The sequence below is a fragment of the Lemur catta genome, chromosome 21 (assembly GCF_020740605.2).
Source record: "Lemur catta isolate mLemCat1 chromosome 21, mLemCat1.pri, whole genome shotgun sequence".
In the NCBI taxonomy this organism is placed as follows: Eukaryota; Metazoa; Chordata; class Mammalia; order Primates; family Lemuridae; genus Lemur; species Lemur catta.
In genome coordinates, this window is record NC_059148.1 from 30,200,119 (window position 1) to 30,218,014 (window position 17,896).

At 51.7% G+C, this 17,896-nt stretch overlaps 1 protein-coding gene across 1 annotated transcript in view; it reads left to right on the plus strand.

The window, feature by feature from the left end:
• TMEM132C (transmembrane protein 132C) overlaps positions 1-7,355 on the plus strand; it is a 119,481-nt gene extending 112,126 nt beyond the window's left edge. The window contains 3 exon segments of the mRNA XM_045534726.1: positions 1,061-1,252; positions 3,905-5,138; positions 7,267-7,355. Of these exon segments, the coding sequence (XP_045390682.1) occupies positions 1,061-1,252; positions 3,905-5,138; positions 7,267-7,355 (1,515 nt within the window).
• The last annotated feature ends 10,541 nt before the right edge of the window (positions 7,356-17,896 follow it).

Below are 17,896 nucleotides of genomic sequence, written 5' to 3' on the forward strand. Positions count from 1 at the left end.
CTGTAATCCCAGCACTCTGGGAGGCCGAGGTGGGAGGATGGTTTGAGCTCAGGAGGTTGAGACCAGCCTGAGCAAGAGCGAGACCCCATCTCTACCAAAAATAGAAAAATTAGCCAGGCATCGTGGTGTGCACCTGTAGTCCCAGCTACTCAGGAGGCTGAGGCAGGAGGATCGCTTGAGCCCAGGAGTTGGAGGTTGCTGTGAGCTAGGCTGATGCCATAGCACTCTAGCCTGGGCAACAGAGTGAGACTCTGTCTCAAAAAAAGGAAAAAAAGAACTGAGAAGGTGGCTGCATGTCCTGAACACCCCCTATGACCCCATTCCCCACTGTCACAGCCTCCATTCCCCCCGTGTCCCAGCGCTGCCACCCCACCTCCGACTCTCCCGCTCAGCAGCCACTCTCCGCACACACCCACCCCACTCCCTCAGCATGGCCTCCTCTCCTCTCCGCACGGCTCTCCCAGTGGCAGGTGAAGGAGCACGGATTCCTCCTCTCGTGCCTCCTTCCCCTCCACCACCGTCTCATCCTACCATTTATTTATCCAACAAACTCTTCGCAATCCTACTCCCTCTCCCTCGCTTCAGGAAACGTACGGAATGGTCAGATTCGGGACAGGTGATGGACGGGGCATGCACAGCCTTTCCTCCACCCCTCGGGGCCCACCCCACTGACTCCACCTCTGTGGAATGTCATCGTGAAACGACGGGTACATTTCTGCCATTTCACCTGGACATCTCCAGCCCAACACGTGGCTTATGAGATGAGGCAGAAAGTCCTGTTTCAGCAGAGGATGCCCTGTGGCGGCAAAGCCAGGAGTGGACTATTTATAATTCAGTTCTCCCCGGTTCATTCCATAGTCCGCTTACAATTTGATGCAAGCCGCACAAAGTCAGCTCGTGTGTAACTTTTCATGAGTCTGGTCAATGAGATCACCATGGACAGTTAACCAGGTTGGGCATTATACAAGGGTACCTCATCTAAAGGAAATATTGCTGGGAAAAGGTCTAACATCTAGAAACAGGTGTGTTGGATTTTCCTTGTGTCCTACCAATCCCACAGGTGTTGTCCCCGCTCTCTGACTCCATCCTGGCAGAGAAGACAGTAACCGTGTTAGATGACAAAGTGTCGGTGACAGACTTGGCCATCCAGCTCGTGGCTGGGCTGTCCGTCACCCTCCACCCCAACGCAGAGAACAGCAAGGCCATCACAGCTGTGGCCACAGCTGAGGAGCTGCTGCGGACCCCCAAGCAGGTAGGGGTGCAGATGGCAGAGTTTGGGAGGGAGCAGGGCCAGCGTCTATGCGGGAGGCAGAGGAAGAGGAGGGAGGAGGCCGGAACTGGGGCAGGTCGGCAGGACCATGGTCTGTGATGGAGGCTGCGTTATTGCAGACAAAAGTGCTCATCTTACCCACGTAGCTTTAGGGTCACACAGACCCCATAGGGTCTGCGATGACCAGAGCAGTGACTCACAGTGCACAGAGGTGTAGCCGTTACCTACTGCTGCGTAACACCTGCCACAAACTCAGCAGCTGAAAACAGCACCCACCTGTCAGCTCACGGTGCTGTGGGTGCTCAGCTGGGTTCTCCGCTCAGGGCATCTCGTGGCCGAAATCAACGTGTGGGCTGGCCAGGTTCTTGCTGGGTCACTCTGGGGAAGGGCCTGCGTCCACAGTTACTTATGTGTGGGCAGAAGCCGGATCTTTGCAGTTGCGTGACTGAGGCCCCCAGTTCTTTGCTGGCGACTGGCTGGGAGCTTCTCTTAGCTCCCTAAGGCCACGCAGTCCTCCCTCCTCTCTCCTCACCTGTCCCCACGGGCCTCAACCCAGCAGCAGTGCAGGGGTCCTTCTCACGCCTCCAGCCTCCCTGCCTTCCCCTCCTGCCACCAGCTAGAGAAATCTCTCTGCTTTTAAGGGGTCCAGGTGACATCACTGGACCCACACGGATAGTCCAGGAAGATGCCCTCACTTCTCACTTTAGGGCCACCTGTGCCATATAACACAGTCTTGAGCAACGTCACACTCAGCACACACACGTTCTGGGGTCTAGGGTGGAACACCTTTGGCGGGCCATTCTGGAAGTTCTGCCTACCACAAGGAGACGGTTGTGACCTGACTTTGTTCCAGAGTGTCCTGGGATGCCTGCAGGCCCACGCCCAGCCCGCAGTGCCGGCTTCTCTTCTCTCCCAAGGGCAGGAAACTGGCCTGGTGGTTTCTAGTCTATAAAGGGCAGCATAAGATGAGTGGAGGAACTTGCTGGGGAGAGAGCATGGAGCTATTTGCCGAGAATGTGTAGTCAATTAGGGCGGACGATTGGCACTGCAACCTCCCTGGCATGGGGCGAGGCTACCGGTCCCCTCCCCGACGTGGCCCATCTGTCTTCATCAGCTGACAGTAATTGGCAGACCCCAGCACGACTCGGGGGATTTGTGGACGTGGTTCATCTGATTTGCAGACATGACTCTTGACAGGACAGAGCTCTCCATCATTCCCGGGCACGTGTTATTTTAAGTCGTTCAGAATTTCTCATCTTTGGGGGGATGGATTGGCCTCTCCTGATAAAACGCCAGGTTCCGACCTCCCCGTAACGAGCTAATGGAAGGCCCGGGTCTCAATCAGACAGCAGGGTGGACAGAGATGGATTCTGGCACGCCGAGGGCGCCCGGGGGCTTAGCTCCAATTGTCTGCCGTTTGGGGGCTTGTTTTATGTTAACATCTTTCTCCATCTAGAGTTTGTGAAGAGAAGTTAATTCAAGAGGAAAAGTCAGCCACAGTGAACTTGCACACTACTACGGCGCTTGATCTCAGCCCGTGGAGTGTGGAAGGCTGGCATCTTGTTTGTGATATGTTCAACTTTGAAATATAAAATCCGAAAGATTTTTTGCACCCACAAACGTGAGGGTCATGGCTATGCATTGTCCCACGCCTCGTGTGTTCTGCAGAAAGCCAGGATGGGAGAATGAAAAGATGAGTCCTGCAGGATTTACGCGTGAGGCTGAGGCATCAGCAAGGGCTTGCAGGGCTGCAGGACCCACCCGTCTCTCTGGGTGGGGGGACACGGTGGGAACCGCATTGCTGAGCCAACATCATCCGGCTTCGTTTGGTTCCCCAGAGGCTAAGCCTGAGCAAGGATTCAGGTGCAAGGACTTTATTTAGTGGACAAAAGCAACCCCGGTGGAGAAGCCGGTGGGAGACACTTCCAGCTCAGCCATCTCCAAGGGCCGCTGATTTGACTAACCAAGATATTGCTGAACCAGCTGGTGGGTCTGTGCATCACCGATGGCAATGGCTGGCTTCCACAACAGGCCCTTGTCACGTGGTCACAGACACTGATTAGTGGCCCAGTCTTTGGAGTTGATGCAGGTGCTGTCTGCGATGTCAGGGCTGCTGTGGGATGGGGGGCATGGGGCGGGAAGGGGGGGGCAGTGCCGGGACACACGGTCAGGAACAAGGACATTAAAGAGGAAGCTCCCCCTTCTCTCTGCACTTCCCCGCGATGCAGTGGCACCTTTGGCTTTGCCTGAGAAATAAGAAAACAGGTGTGTTTTGCCCATATGGCTGACCCCGTTGTCCCGTCGAAGGTGCTCTGTTGGCTGTCACCCCACGGCAGTGATGTCCCACGTGCTAGCGGATGGCATTACCTGGGGGTTTTCTGTGTCCTTGTTTGTCGATTTGTTCCTGGTGAGGACCATGCCGTTGCTGTCAGCGCGTTTCTCCATTTGTTCCCATTTAAATTAAGGTGATTTCTCTGGCCTTGACATAACACCTGTAGGTTTCCTGCCTGCATCCATCAGCTGCTGGGTCTGGATTCGGGGTCCTGCTCCCTGTTTCTCAGGGTGTTCTCCTAGGCGGGCTTTCTGAGAAGAGGCACTCCCCCAGGGTGGTCTTCTAACCCTCTCTCCCCGCAGGAAGCCGTGGTCAGCACGTGGCTGCAGTTCAGCGACGGCTCGGTGACGCCCCTGGACATCTACGACACCAAGGACTTCTCCCTGGCGGCCACCTCCCAGGACGAGGCCGTCGTGTCGGTCCCCCAGGCCCGCTCCCCCAGGTGGCCCGTCGTGGTGGCGGAAGGGGAGGGCCAGGGGCCACTGGTCCGGGTGGACATGACCATCGCGGAGGCCTGCCAGAAATCCAAGCGCAAGAGCGTCCTGGCCGTGGGCGTCGGCACCGTCAGGGTCAAGTTTGGACAGAGCGACGCTGACCCCGGCCCCGGCGGGGACTACGAGGAAGACGGGATCCAGAACCACGCCAGCGAGCGGCGGCAGAAGGGGCAGGAGCAGGAGCGCGCGGGCCAGGACGGGCCGCTCTACGGGCGCTCGGCCCTGGGGCGCGAGGAGGGCGCGCTGGGGAGGGCCACCACCACGGCCAAGTCGCCGCCGGACAGCAGGGTGGCGAAGAACAGCCGGGCGGACGGGGGCAGGCTGGCCGGGGCGGGGCAGCTGCAGAACATCCCCATCGACTTCGCCAACTTCCCGGCCCACGTGGGCCCGCCCGGGGCGGGCGCGGCGCCGGCGGGGGACGAGCCGGTGCAGACGCCCCGCGGCGGCCTGAGCCACCTGGAGATCGGCATGTACGCCCTGCTGGGGGTCTTCTGCCTGGCCATCCTGGTCTTCCTGATCAACTGCGCCACCTTCGCGCTCAGGTACAGGCACAAGCAGGCGCCCCTGGAAGGCCAGGCCGCCGTGAGCCACTCGCACGACTGGGTGTGGCTGGGCAATGAGGCGGAGCTGCTGGAGAACGCGGGGGACGCGCCGCCGCCGCCGCCCCCGCGCGAGCGCACCACGGCCCTCGACCGCGGCCCGGGCGCCTACGAGGACAGCAGCCACCTGCTCCTCAACGGCGGCGCCCAGAAGCACGCGCGGGGCCAGCTGCACCGGCCGGGCGGGGAGCAGAAACCGGAGCCGCTGCACTCGCCCACGTCCAAGAGGAAGAAGGTGCAGTTCACCACCTTCACCACCATCCCCCCGGACGACGGCTGCCCCACGGTGAACTCCATCCTCGGCGGCAACGACGAGGACATCAAGTGGGTGTGCTGAGACGGGCGTGGCGCCCCGAGGACGCAGGGGCTGTCGGAGAGAGTGGCAGATGGAGCGCGGGCCCCTCTGGCCCGGGCGCTCGGCCGCTGCCTTCCTCCCGGTCCACGTAGATTCGGCTCCAAAAATTGGCCCAGGCCGGGCAGGGGCTCGCGCTGGGCTGCGTGGGAAGGGCTGGGCCTCCGGAAGTGGGAAGGTTTGAAGCCGGGAAGGGACATTCTTTTTGTATCAAGGTTTTTTTGTTTTTTTTTTTAGCAGTCTATGATGATGGATTTTCAAAAATCAGAGGAATAAACTCTGGGGTGTGGGGAGTGCAGCCCAAGATATCGAACTGCACAAGGAGAAATTAGGAAGGTTATTTTGTGAGTCAACCTATAATACAGACAAGCTACCAAAAATCATTTGTTTAAAAAAATGAAAAAAAAAAAGACAAATAAAAAGAGATAGAAAGAATAATCTGTTTATATTTCTAATAAAGGAGCAAAATATAAAAATAGGGCCCGCTAAGAGACATTTTCCATTTTAGTTCAATATTCGCTTTGATTGTCTACAAGGGGCTGCCTCTTGGGATAGAACGAAGGATTTTTAAATCTTTACTTGATACTCTTTTCTTCTCTTTTCCATGTTTCCTTTTTTATTCCTTTCTGTGTCCTAGACTTCTATTTCATTTATATTTAATGTTTATTTCTAAGGATCAAGGGGTATATTTTTCTTAAAGGAAACATAAATTATATTCCTGTTAACAAGGATTCCTGTAAACAAGGTCCATTAATCCAGTTTTTAAGTAGTAACTTTAAGGCTTTTCTACAGCCCCCCAGCCTGGCTGGTGTTTGCTGGGTTTTCGCAGTTAGGGGGAAAGCTCGGAGCGTCTTGTGGGAGGAGGGAACTGCAGTTGGACCACCTCTGCCACCACTACGGTGGGACATTGCTAACGGCCGCACGAAGGGGACGTGGCTGGCAGATGGCACCCAGCCTGGACCACCCGACCACACAGTGACTCCTTCCCTCCCTCATGGGGGCAAGTTGGGTCAAATCCAAAAGAGAGACAGTCCCCAGGAATAGTCACAGCCGACCTGGTGGGATGGGTCTATCCCAAGACATATCCGATGCTGAAAAAATGAACAAAGATTAAAAAAAAAAAAAAAAACCACTGGGAGTTTTTAAGTTGTTTTTCTTACTTTGTTGGGTGGGGTATACCAGCATCAACTCTAAAGATAAAAATCTATGTTAGATTGTCAATCAACTGTGTTTTTGAACAGCATAATTGTGTAGCAGCACATTGCAAACACGCATTCATCCAAAGCGACACGTGTGTGGCCCGGAAGACCACGGCAGAGTGGAACAAGCCCTTTTGCGCTCACGCGGCTCCGGGTCTCTGTGCGCGGTGGCCGCGGGAGGTCGCCCGCATGTCATGCTCTCAGCAAAGATGCCAGGGGTGTTTATTGTGTTTATTTTTTTAATTACTAAAACCGGTAGCTAAGAGAGGGTCCTGGAAGCCTCCTCACTGTGGTTGGACCTTTTAAAAATATATTTGTAGCACATGTTGTAGACGGAAAGAAGATATTTATTTATACCTGTGATGCCATTTGTCATTAAAAGGCGTATCATGGTGTGACATTCAGTATCTCGTGGGGTGTTTCTTGTTTGATTGAGTTCCTGCTCCCCACCCCGGAATGCGCAACTTTCGAAGAACGAGGCTGTTAGGCTGCAGGGAAGACAACGCATTTGCCCATCTCTTTTTATTTCCCTCTCAGTTTCTTGGCCGACCCGGAGTAATTCCTAAATAGAAAACCCTTCTCTCATCTGTGCGAGTCAGTGGGACTGAGCTGGGCTTCCAGGGTGACGCCAAGGCCACGCTTCGCAAACGAAAGCCCTGGCCTTGAATGGAAGACGGTGTTAAATCTCTCCTCTGGGGAGAAGGGTTACTTTTGATTGTTTTGTGTGTGTGCTTGCTGTTGTGTGTTTGACGCTTGCGTGGGACTGTTGTTGCTGTCGATTGGTTGGAGGAAGAAAATTTTTTGGTAAAAGACAAGGTTTTTTTTTAAACAAAAAATAACTTTATGGAGCTACCATTCACATAGCAAAAAACTTGACCCATTTAAGCTGCACCATTTAATGTTGTTTAGCATATTCACAGAGTTGTATGTCCTTCATCACATGCATTTCAGAGCATTTTCATCATCCCAAAAAGAAGCCCCACACCCTTCAGCTGGCACTGCCCTGTGCCCTGTTCTCAGCGGCCCTGAGCAACAGCTACTCTGTTTTCCGTCTGCACGGCTTTGCCTGCAGGTGCCCGTATTTGTATCCTTACGAGAGACCCTCCTGAAAACGCTCCCAGTGGGTTATAATCCCCACGACGCCGGCAAGTAACAATGTTGCCGCTTGTGAGACGCAGATGGGACTGATGCGCCGTGATGGCTCCTTAATCCCGGCTGCGGGAGCCCTCGGCCGGCCCGCACCGCAGCCGCGCATGCGCAGTGACAGAGCCTGCCAGACCGCAAGCTCACGTATATAAAACATAGAATTTTCATTTTTTTCCCCCTATAACAGAAATTATTTTTTGTGCAATCTTGTACCTTTAGGAACAAGAATTCAATTTCAAACCATTCAGATTCTCCTCCTCTCTCCCCAGGGAGGCATCTAAGTTCCAGCGGGTTAAAGTAGCGCCGTGAAATTGTCCCCGGAGTCGGGTAGGGGGTTCCGGATCTACCCAGGGTCGTCTGTCCGTGCGGACGTCTCCGGAGTCATTCCTGGTCCCCAGACAAGACTCTTCCAGCTCCGGCCCATTTTCACTCTCCTCCCGGGCTGCTCTGGGACCCCCGGGGTCATTTCAGCGCCCCTACACCTTACAGGGCCTGCAGGCAACAGGTGGGGCCGATACCCTTCCCCACTGCCCTGCAGTCCCTGCGTGTATGACAGTCCGCTGCTGCCAACCGCCCCTGGGCATTAGGGACTTCTTTGATACAGGTTTTTATGTCTGTCGGCCTTCACATAAATTAGTATAGTAAAAATAAAATATTTGTCTCCCAGACTTGAGTTAAAGTAGTGAAATTTGCATTTTTTTACTATGTTGACTCTTTATTTTGTTATTTTATTTTATTTTTGACACAGAGTCTCACTCTGTTGCCCAGGCTAGAGTGCCGTGGCGTTAGCCTAGCTCACAGCAACCTCAAACTCCTGGGCTCAAGCGATCCTCCTGCCTCAGCCTCCCGAGTAGCTGGGACTACAGGCTTGTGCCACCATGCCCGGCTAATTTCTTCTATATGTATATTTTTAGCTGTCCAGATAATTTCTTTCTATTTTTAGTAGAGACGCTCGCTCTTGCTCAGGCTGGTCTCGAACTCCTGAGCTCAAGGGATCCTCCCACCTTGGTCTCCCAGAGTGCTAGGATTACAGGCGTGAGCCACCGCGCCCGGCCTATGCTGACTCTTTAAAACATGAGTCTGATTAGACGCCTTCGGGAAAGCTTTGCTCTCCAAAAGGGACTCACCAGACTAGCCTTTCAAGAGTCAAGTCCAAGCCATGTTTCGCGGGCGACGTGCTCCGCGCACGCTATTCGGGAAACCACTGGCACGCAGAGCCGAGCGCACAGGGTTGCAAGAGGCAGTGGAAGGGTGTTCCCCGATGTTGCTCCACCTCAGTGAGGGTGTGGAGAGAGAGAGAGGTACCCAGACCGCCAGGTGGCTGTTTAAATGTCACAAACGACCTGGAAAGCAACCGGCAAGTGTTGAAAACGTGGATCTCCCGGACGCGGCTGCTTAGCCCAGAGCTGCGCCCACCTTCCCGCGCACGGGCGTCTCCGGCGGGTCTGGTTGGTTAAATGCAGATTATCCCTCGGGGGGCCCAGGTGGGACCTGAGGTTCTGCTTTTCTAATCAGCTTCCTGGTGATGCTGTGGGGACCGGTCCCGGGTGACGCCTCCCGTGCCAAGGGTTTCCAGGGCCCGGGCAGGTGCGGGCAAGCGCTCCCCGAGCCGCGGTGAGGAGCCGGGGAGCGCGCGCTCCATCTGGTGGCGCTTCGGATAATAGCAACGACAAGAATAAACAAGGAAAAGGCAAAACTTTCCTGATGGCCACATGCTGGCCGGAAGTGGGTAGATTGTCACATCCAGCTGAGAGGTTGTGGCAGGAAATGAAAGAGAGGGGTGACTGACACATCTGGAGAACCGGGGTCAGCCAGATCGTCTGGGAGCCAACTGATTGTCACCTGAGCCGTTTCACAAGCAGCAGAGTTCTGCTGTCCCCAAAGTTACTGGTTAGAAACACAACGGCCAGGCAGACCCGGCTCAGATTCCACCCCTAGGCAGGTGCCCCAGAGAATTGAAAACAGCTGTTCGCATAAAAACTTACATGCAATGCTCAGGGCATCGTTCACAATAGAGGGAAACAACCTGAAAGTCCCCCAGGGCACACGTGGACAAGGAGAACATGGTCTATCCATGCAAGGGAACAGTAGTCAGTCACGGAAAGGAATCAAGATGTGACACACGCCACAACATGGATGAGCTTTGGAAACACGTCGCTAAGTGCACAGAAGCCAGACACGAAAGGCCCTATCGCCTGAGTCCCTCTACATGAAATGTCCAACACAGGCAAGTCCACAGGGACAGAAAGTGCAGTCATCGTTGCTTTGTGCTGGTGAGAATGGGGACTAACGAAGGGATAGCTAAAGGGGTTCAGGGTTTCTTTCTGGGGTGATGAAAATGTTCTAAAATTGACCATGATAATGGTTGCAAACTCTGTGGATATAGTAAAGAGATGATTGAATTGTACTAAAAAAAAAAAAAAAAAAAAAACCTGGGCGACTCAAGCACTTAAAGCTGAGTGACCTTGGCCAGGTGCAGTGGCTCACACCGGTAATCCCAGCACTCTGGGAGGCTGAGGTGGGAGGACTGCTTGAGCTCAGGAGTTCGAGACCAGCCTGAGCAAGAGCACCAGCCCAACGTACCTGACACTGGAGTGACACAGGTGCTATTCCCCAAAGGTGTATTTTAAAAGGTGAATCAGGGATGACCTACTCGGGAGCCAGGCACAGAAAGGAGACGTCAATCAGGCAAGCAAGTTCAACTCGGAAGAGCTCGCCCACCATGGGTGATGGCCAGCAGTTACTCAGCATCGTCAGCAAAGCAGCGTTACCATGGAAACCACTCTCAGGCTTTGTGGTCCATACTCAGGTTCTTCTCAAGCGTGATGTCCAAATGTGCGTTTTATAAAACTGTAACGTGTTCTAATGATTCTGGAGCTGCTACCTCCACAATTGACCTTCATATAAAGAAACACACTTCTCCGTGTGTTTCCTGGTCCAAGTGTAATTGTGCCTTTCCTAGGAACAAGTCCCTCCATATGTTCCTAGACACGTCCCCAAAACAGAGGGTCGAAGGTCTTCTTTTTCCTCTCCATCGGGTAATAAGAAAAGCAGGTGTGTCTTGCCCAGCAGGTGCGTGGAGTAAGGTTGCAGCCTTCGTGGGCTCCGTCAGGGGCTTTCTGCTGTGCGAAGGGAGGAGAAATTATACACTGAGCCTCTTTATTGTTTTCCTGGCAGAACATTTACTGCACAAATGCCAGGAGTAATACTGGAATCTATTCGCTCACAACTGCAGGCTTCGGGATCACATATAATTCAGTTTCAGAAGAACCGCAGAACTGGAGAAAGCACAGACTTGAGTATCCATATGAAACCTGTGAGAACTGGCAAAAATAAAATTAGTTCCCGAATCTCATGGGGCTCTTCAGTCTGTGCCCCTGTGTGTGTGGAAAATCGGCTTTCAAAAGGAGCTTTAAAAATGAAGCTTGATTTTGCAACCTCCGAAGCACTCTGGGACCAGGAATAGCTTTGCCCAGGGTCAACTCCCTGTAAGTCTTCATTTTAGAGCTGTTTAATGACACCAGTGCCCGTTCGTTCATTTTGGCTCTGCAAGAAACATTGCACGGTGCTAGCGGAGAGCTTAAAAAGTGAATGGAAAGGAAAACAAATAAGAGCAGCATCAGAGAGGGTAAAATAAGGTACAAAAGGAGACTCGGGGTGGGGAAGAAAAAATGGAGACTATGGGATGATTTCTGTATGAGTCAGGACTCTTTTGATCACAAGAAGCAAGAAATCCAAGTCAAAATGACTTAAGAAAAAAAAGTTGGGGTGGGGGGAGGAGGCTGGCTAAAATGAGAGTCTATCAAGCTTCAGGCATGGCTGGATCCAGGTGCTCACACAGGGCCTGAGTGCCATCGCTCCCTCTGCCACTCAGTCCTGCTTTCTCTGTGCTCCCTCCATTCCCAGGCAGGCAGAACGGCGGAAATCGGGGTGCCAGGCTTGCTTCGTCACCTCTCAGTACCTCCAGTTCTTTCCCCTAACCACTCGAACAAAATACTTACAATTGAATCTGTTTGAACCATTGTGTCACGTGTCTACTTTTAAAGTCATCACTGTGACTCAGGGTATTTGAGAATCTAATGCCTGATGATCTGAGGTGGAGCTGAGGTCAGCAGCAGAGAGGTGTGACCACACAATAAATGTCATTCGCTTGAATCATCCCGAATCCATCACAGACACACCCCGGGTCTGCGGAAAAACTGTCTTCCATGAAGCCAGTCCCTCGTGCCAAAAAGGCTGGGGACCGATGCTCTAGACCCTGGAATCTGTGAATATGTTGCCTTCACGGCTGAAGGAACTTCGTGGATGTGATCAAGGTGAGGATTTTGAGATGGGATCTCGAGAGGCTGCAGGGTCGGCCTGGTGGGCGCCACGTAACCGAAGATCCCTTTGGCACAGTCAGGGTCCCGTCCTGGTCTCCCAGGTCAAGGTGGCTTGAACAGCAGAAACAGCATGTTCCTGCCTGGAAGGGAAGCCCCGAGGTAGGAGGCTGACAGGGCTTTGGGCTCAGACAATCAACAACCCCAGTGAGGAGCCGGACTCTTTCTGTCTTTGTCTCCGCTGTTTGCAGAGGGTGGGTCATTCCTCTGCGATCACCTTTTTGGCCTCAGGGTGGCAGCCAGGGTCTCGGGCGTCCCTGAGAGATGGGACCCGTGGAGGGAGGGACCGTCGGTTGCTGTGCATCTGTTAAACACAGGAGCGTTTCCCAGACACCTGCAGGGCCGAATCATCCCACATTCTCTTTCCTAAACCCATCCCTGCTGATTAAAATGAGATTCCCACGAGTGGCTTAGGGGACTCTGAGAGGCGGTGAGTGTCAACCCACCATGGGAAGGTCTTTTTGCAGAGGAGGGAGGCTTCTGAGTTGGCTTTTGAAATGGTTTTGTGCAGGTTCCTTCCGCCCCCGCGAGGGGAGATGAGAGATGGCTGTGAGCACAGGTGGGCACTGGCCGATCGCTGAGGGATCAGCCTCACCTGGACAAAGCGCCCTGGGTGGGCTCTACTGTCTGTCTAGCGGTGGGTTCTGCTGAGACGTTTTAAGGCTCAAATCTCCTAACCCTTCCGTCCCGACTTGCGGGCGGCTCCGTTCGTTTTTCCCGACTGACGTCGCAAGCTGCTCGGCTGTGGTCAGCATTTCACCACCTTGATCGGGTGTCCACAGACTTCCCGGCTATTTAAGGACCCAAACAGTGACACATTCCTACCTGTTAAAGTCCTTAGCGGGGCTGGGGACTGTGTGAGTCTGATTGAATTTTCCAGCAGCCCTGAGCTTAACCTCAGCGGTAACAACCAGCTCCCAGAGAGAGAAATCGATCGAGAGGTAATTAAGGATCATGTCGTATTGGGGAAATAATTACGGGCGGGGAGGACCCCAGATAGTGGTTCTCAGAAGTCACGGTGGCCGGTGATTCACCCTCGAACAAAGACCAGAAGAGCCTTTGTGGGGAGAAAGTGGTGTGGACACGGCAATCAAAGACTGGCTCTCAGACACCGAGCTGTCATTGTTATGGGAAAGAAATCCTGCCTTTTCACTGAGGTTGGGCAGGAAATCCCAGGGCTTCCCTTGCTGGTAGAGTGGGGTTGGCCCCCGGTCGGGGGGCGATGAATATAGAAGTGTCTGATATTTGTAGGGAAAAAAATCTAGAGTGTGCTAAATGCGTTTCGCAGGGACTCCAGACAGGAGCGGAGCCCGCTGTCATTCAGAAAGCAGGTCAGACTTGGCCCCATCCTACTTCATAACCACGGAAGGTTAGCCATGATTTCTGCCAGTTCCCTGTGCTGTGCTCTCGGGCCGTTTCCCCGCCGGATGCCCGCTGACACCCCGGGCTTTTGCAGCCCTGGCCCTTTGCTGCGGAAACCGACTCGGGGTGAGCCCCTTGGGTCTCAGGTGTCCCTTGATATTACGGGGCTGACCAGGAGGCGTCGCTCATAGAGCACGGACCAGAGCGGGAGCAGGACGGGAGAGGGAGGAGTGTGGGCAGAGATAAGCATTTGCCCCTGGCTGCAGGGAGACAGCAAGGAAGATGGGGGGGAATGAAGGGAAGGGATGAAGGAAGGACAGAAGGAAAGGGGGCAAGAGAGCAGGGGAAAAGATGAAGAGGAGAGACGGGAGTAAAGGAAAGAAAAGGAGGAGAAAGAAATAAAGGAAGGGAGGGAGGGAGGAAGGGAGGAAGAGAGAGTGGGGATGAGGGGATGAGGGGAGAGAGAACGACGGTAACAGAAGAAAGCAAAGGAAGGGGCAGGGAGGAGCTGCTTTCCATCCGTGTCCCCCACGCAACTCTGAGCAGGGTCAGGAGAGGACGCGGGGTTTGCAGGTGGGTCTCAGAGTAAAGGATTAACCCGCTCCAAAGTCTCTGCTCCTATCTGAGTCCGGACATCTGTGTCACCCAGCTGTCCCCAGGGCAGCGGTGATCTGTTTACCAACCCGCAGGTGCTGCCCCTCACTCAGAATCACTGAAGGGCAGTGGTTCCGCTGACGGGGGGACGGCCCAGCCTCTGACCGAGGGGACCACCCCGTCCCCTGCCGCAGCCCAGGCTCTGCAGGGCCACAGCTCTGCTTCAAGTAAGGGAAACCCCCACGTTTCCCAGCTGTCTCCTCGGGACGGAGACTCTGCGGCCCACAGCTGAGCTTGCGAAACAGCTTTCTCCGGGAGAAAACTAAGATGGATCGCCGGGAGCTGATGGCAAAATTGCCTTGCCTGGAGAGAGGGCTCAAACGAAGTTGTCTGCGTCCCAAGGACACAGCCAAAGACTCCCTGAGACAAAGGCAATGCCGCCCGGAGTCCCAGGAAGAATAAATCCTCGAAGTGAAAAGAAAGAAATGCCTCTTTTTGTTTGTCTTTCTAATATTTCTTTCGAATTTGTCAAATGCAAGCAGTCGGCTTTTGCAAGGCAGACTGTGTGCCTCCCCTTCCCGAGTTCCTTCCTGGGCTTGGAACGTAAGAACGTCTAACTCTGGGCACAGAGGAAGGAGAGAACCCGCCACTCCTCCCTCCTCTTCCTCAGGCCCTCCACAGAGGACTCCCCGACAGCGGGCTGGGTAAGGGGGTCTGGGCTTAACAGACCACCCCTGGGAGGGTCTTCACGAGGACTAGGTGGGAGGGGAGGAAGTAGGAAGCCCACTCTCCCAAATCCACCAGTGTGCTGAGACAGCTGACAAAACTGCAAATCCTATACCATGTTATGCAGTATGTTCAAGGTGGTATGTGCTATGGAGAAAAATAAATCCAGTGCAGGGACGAAGAGGTTGCAACTGCAAATACAGCCTTTTGGGGAAAGTGTCCCTGAGAAGGGAACACTTGGGCAAAACCGTGAAGAAAGTGAGTGAGCAAGTCACGGAGCTATCTGGAGGCAGAGCAGCCCACGCCAAATGGACAGCAGTGAGTGCAAAGGCCCTGCGGCAGCTTCATGCTTGATAAGTTCTGGAGGCCAATGTGGCTGCAGCAGAGTGAGTCGGGGCAGTAGCGACTGGGACTGGGTGTTTAATGACTTTGTGCAGCAAGTGTTGTTTTTTTAGGTGTGATAATCGCAGAATAGGGTTTTTTGAGCTCTTCTCTTCTACAGATTCGTATGAAATATTTACCAATAACATGACAGGATGTCTGAGATTTGCTACAAAATAATATCTGCATGTGGGAAGTAGGCGAAGGTATAGACGAAACAACATTCACCATGAAGTGGCAATTGCTGAAGCTGCATTTGGAGCACGTGGGTTTTATTTTAAATATGTGTATATGTGAACATGTTCTATAATAAAGAACTTAAACCATTAGTCATTACTTAAATCTTCTCTTCCTTGGCTGAGTGTTTGATACACAGACAGGAGCATTTACATTTCACTGTGAAGCATGACTTTTCTGTTAGATCAAATAATTGCTCTTCTAAATTAATTTTGCTCATTTTTGATTTCTTGTTTTCTTGGGTATGTTCAAACAGTGAAGAAAATGAGGTGGGCTCTACTAACAGACGAATCTCTCAAACAAATAAATGACACTGATGTGATGGCCAATGATTCAAATAAAATATTAGCAATTACAACAATGGTTTGAACTGGTCCACACAATTCATGAAATCAAAGCAAAGTTTGTGGAGGTTTGTTCAGTTGAAAATGAAATGTCTGATAGTATCATAAAGGCTTGGAAGAGGGTTGTCCTCCACCTGAACCCTGAGGCGATGGCAGTTCCAGCCGACACTGTGATCGCCGCCTTACCGGACACTCTAAGCCGGAGAACTCGGCTACGCTCTGCCTGGATTACCGACACACACAAGCTGCGTTTTTACAAAGGTGCGTCGTTTGAAGCTGCCAGATTTGGGGGCAATTTTTTACGCCCCCAGACAATAGATAACAAACACAAAGTTCTAGCTGTAAAAGTTTAGATGTATTTCTTTACATGCAGAGTAAGTGGAGCTCAAAACGTTTCAGTGAAGTTGAAGTGGATACAAAGCAGCTCTCGTTTTCTGTTGGGCGTCATTATTCAATCAGACGAGAGACATGTTTGAGTCTTTGAAGAACTTTGCAAATCCACCTAAGTGTCCTAGGATGGTATCAAACTATTTTGTGAAAGCTTGAGATTCTGATTGCGTTCTGTTCACAATCAGATGGAAATCTCTCATCGGAATATTCAAACAGTGGAGCATCATAAACCTTCGCTTTTTGAAGCTTTTAGCAAATTGCAATCCTTGAAAAAAAAAAAAGCTGTAAAGCAGAGAGGCATTGAAGTTTTTCCCTCTAGAAGCAGAGGAGGAACAGAACAAATTAAACAAATTAAACAGAGTCTGAAACGACAGGCAAGATTTAATTCTGAAATCATGGGATTGTGCTTTGAAATATCCTGACCCAGAGGAAGAAAGTTTTGATCGAGTCCCTGTATTTAATTAGGTACATTTATATTCTGTGTCAGAATGAAGTAAAATTGAGAAAGCTTAGAATTTTGCAGGATCTAAATTTGGTAAAATATAGCGAGAAACCTTAAGTGGAGGTAATTTGATAGATTTTCTGTTGTAAAACCACTTGTCAAAGCAAGGTCCTCTGAATGGAGGTGAAAAGGACTTCGCCTGTGAAAATATTTGGGCTGAATATTTTATTATCAAGTTCAATATTTTAAAAGCTAATCAAAGAGACTATTCTTGATGTAGCAGCTTTGCTTCTGAGCTTGTCACTAGACAGACTACATTGAAAAAATGTATTCTGCAGAAAAATAAAAGTGGCACAGTATTAGAGACATACGTGACTAAGAAACAGATGAAAGAATATGAATCTGTACCAAGGATAATTAGCCAACCTAGGTTATTTTTAAATTAATATAAAATATTTACATAAGATGTAGTAATATAAATATTTTAATTAATATAATGAATTCAACATATTTCCTATAATGTATTAATACATGGACATGATTTTCTTTAAATAGTTTTTAGAACTTTGTTTTTTAGACATGAGGTCTCATGAGGTTGCCCAGGCTGGAGTGCAGTGGTGCGATCACAGCTCACCGTAAACTTCAACTTCTGGGCTTACGCGATAATCCTGCCCCAGCCAATTTTCACAGGATTCAAACCTGGTAGAATGAAAGCACGGAGCTCCTAGGGGATCCAGAGCTCTCACACCCTCGTGGGGAAAACCTGACAGTGAAGCTGACACAGATAAAACCATATTCAAAAGATGGGAAGAGACTGAGTGAGTCCTGATCACATGATGTGAGCTGCTGGATCCACCCATACCTGAAATCCACGTGTGGGCTTTTCACTTATGTAAACCAGTTAGTCTTCTATTGTGCTTAAGCCCGATCGGGTTGGACCTCTGTTCCCTATGGCCTCGTGACTGGGAACATGTTTCCGCAGTGCAGAGGGACATTTTCAGGGTTGCAGGCAATAGGACTCAGGCCCCGTTCTTACTGCAGGCAAGATAAGACCACATAACGTCTCTGTCTCCTGGATGAACTTCCCCTCTCCGTGAGGTGAAAGCCATCTGGGCTAACGAGTATGGGAAGTAATGGCTTTTCTTAATTGGAGTGATATAAATTGCTGTAATGTTGTCTGCACAAGACAGAGAAATTCACTGAGGTGTTGCGTTCTGACCTGCGACCTGTCATTAGGAAGGTTCTCAGGACAGTGAAGCAAATGGTCGATTTTCTCCGGCTGCTGGGATTTTCTAAGCAAAGCGATTTTGTTCCTCTCCGAGTGGCCGTGATGAAGCCAGCTGCTGATTCAGCACTCTCGGCCACCCACCGACTTCCCTCAGTAGAGAACGGTGACAAACCAGAAGAGATGCCACTTCCGGAGGAGGTGGCCAGCTTTATGTGTGCCCCAGGGACTGGAATGTGATCTCGGCCAATTTTCTGATGTCTTCAGAAGCCTGGATTTTTTAAATGTAAAATCTCCTGATTCTCCAGTGCTGTGTGTCGTGGTTTGACTAATGTTCCCCCAAAATCCACGTCCACCCGGATCCTCAGAACGGGACCTTATTCGCAAACAGGGTCTTTGCAAGCGTGACTGAGGTGAGGATGGA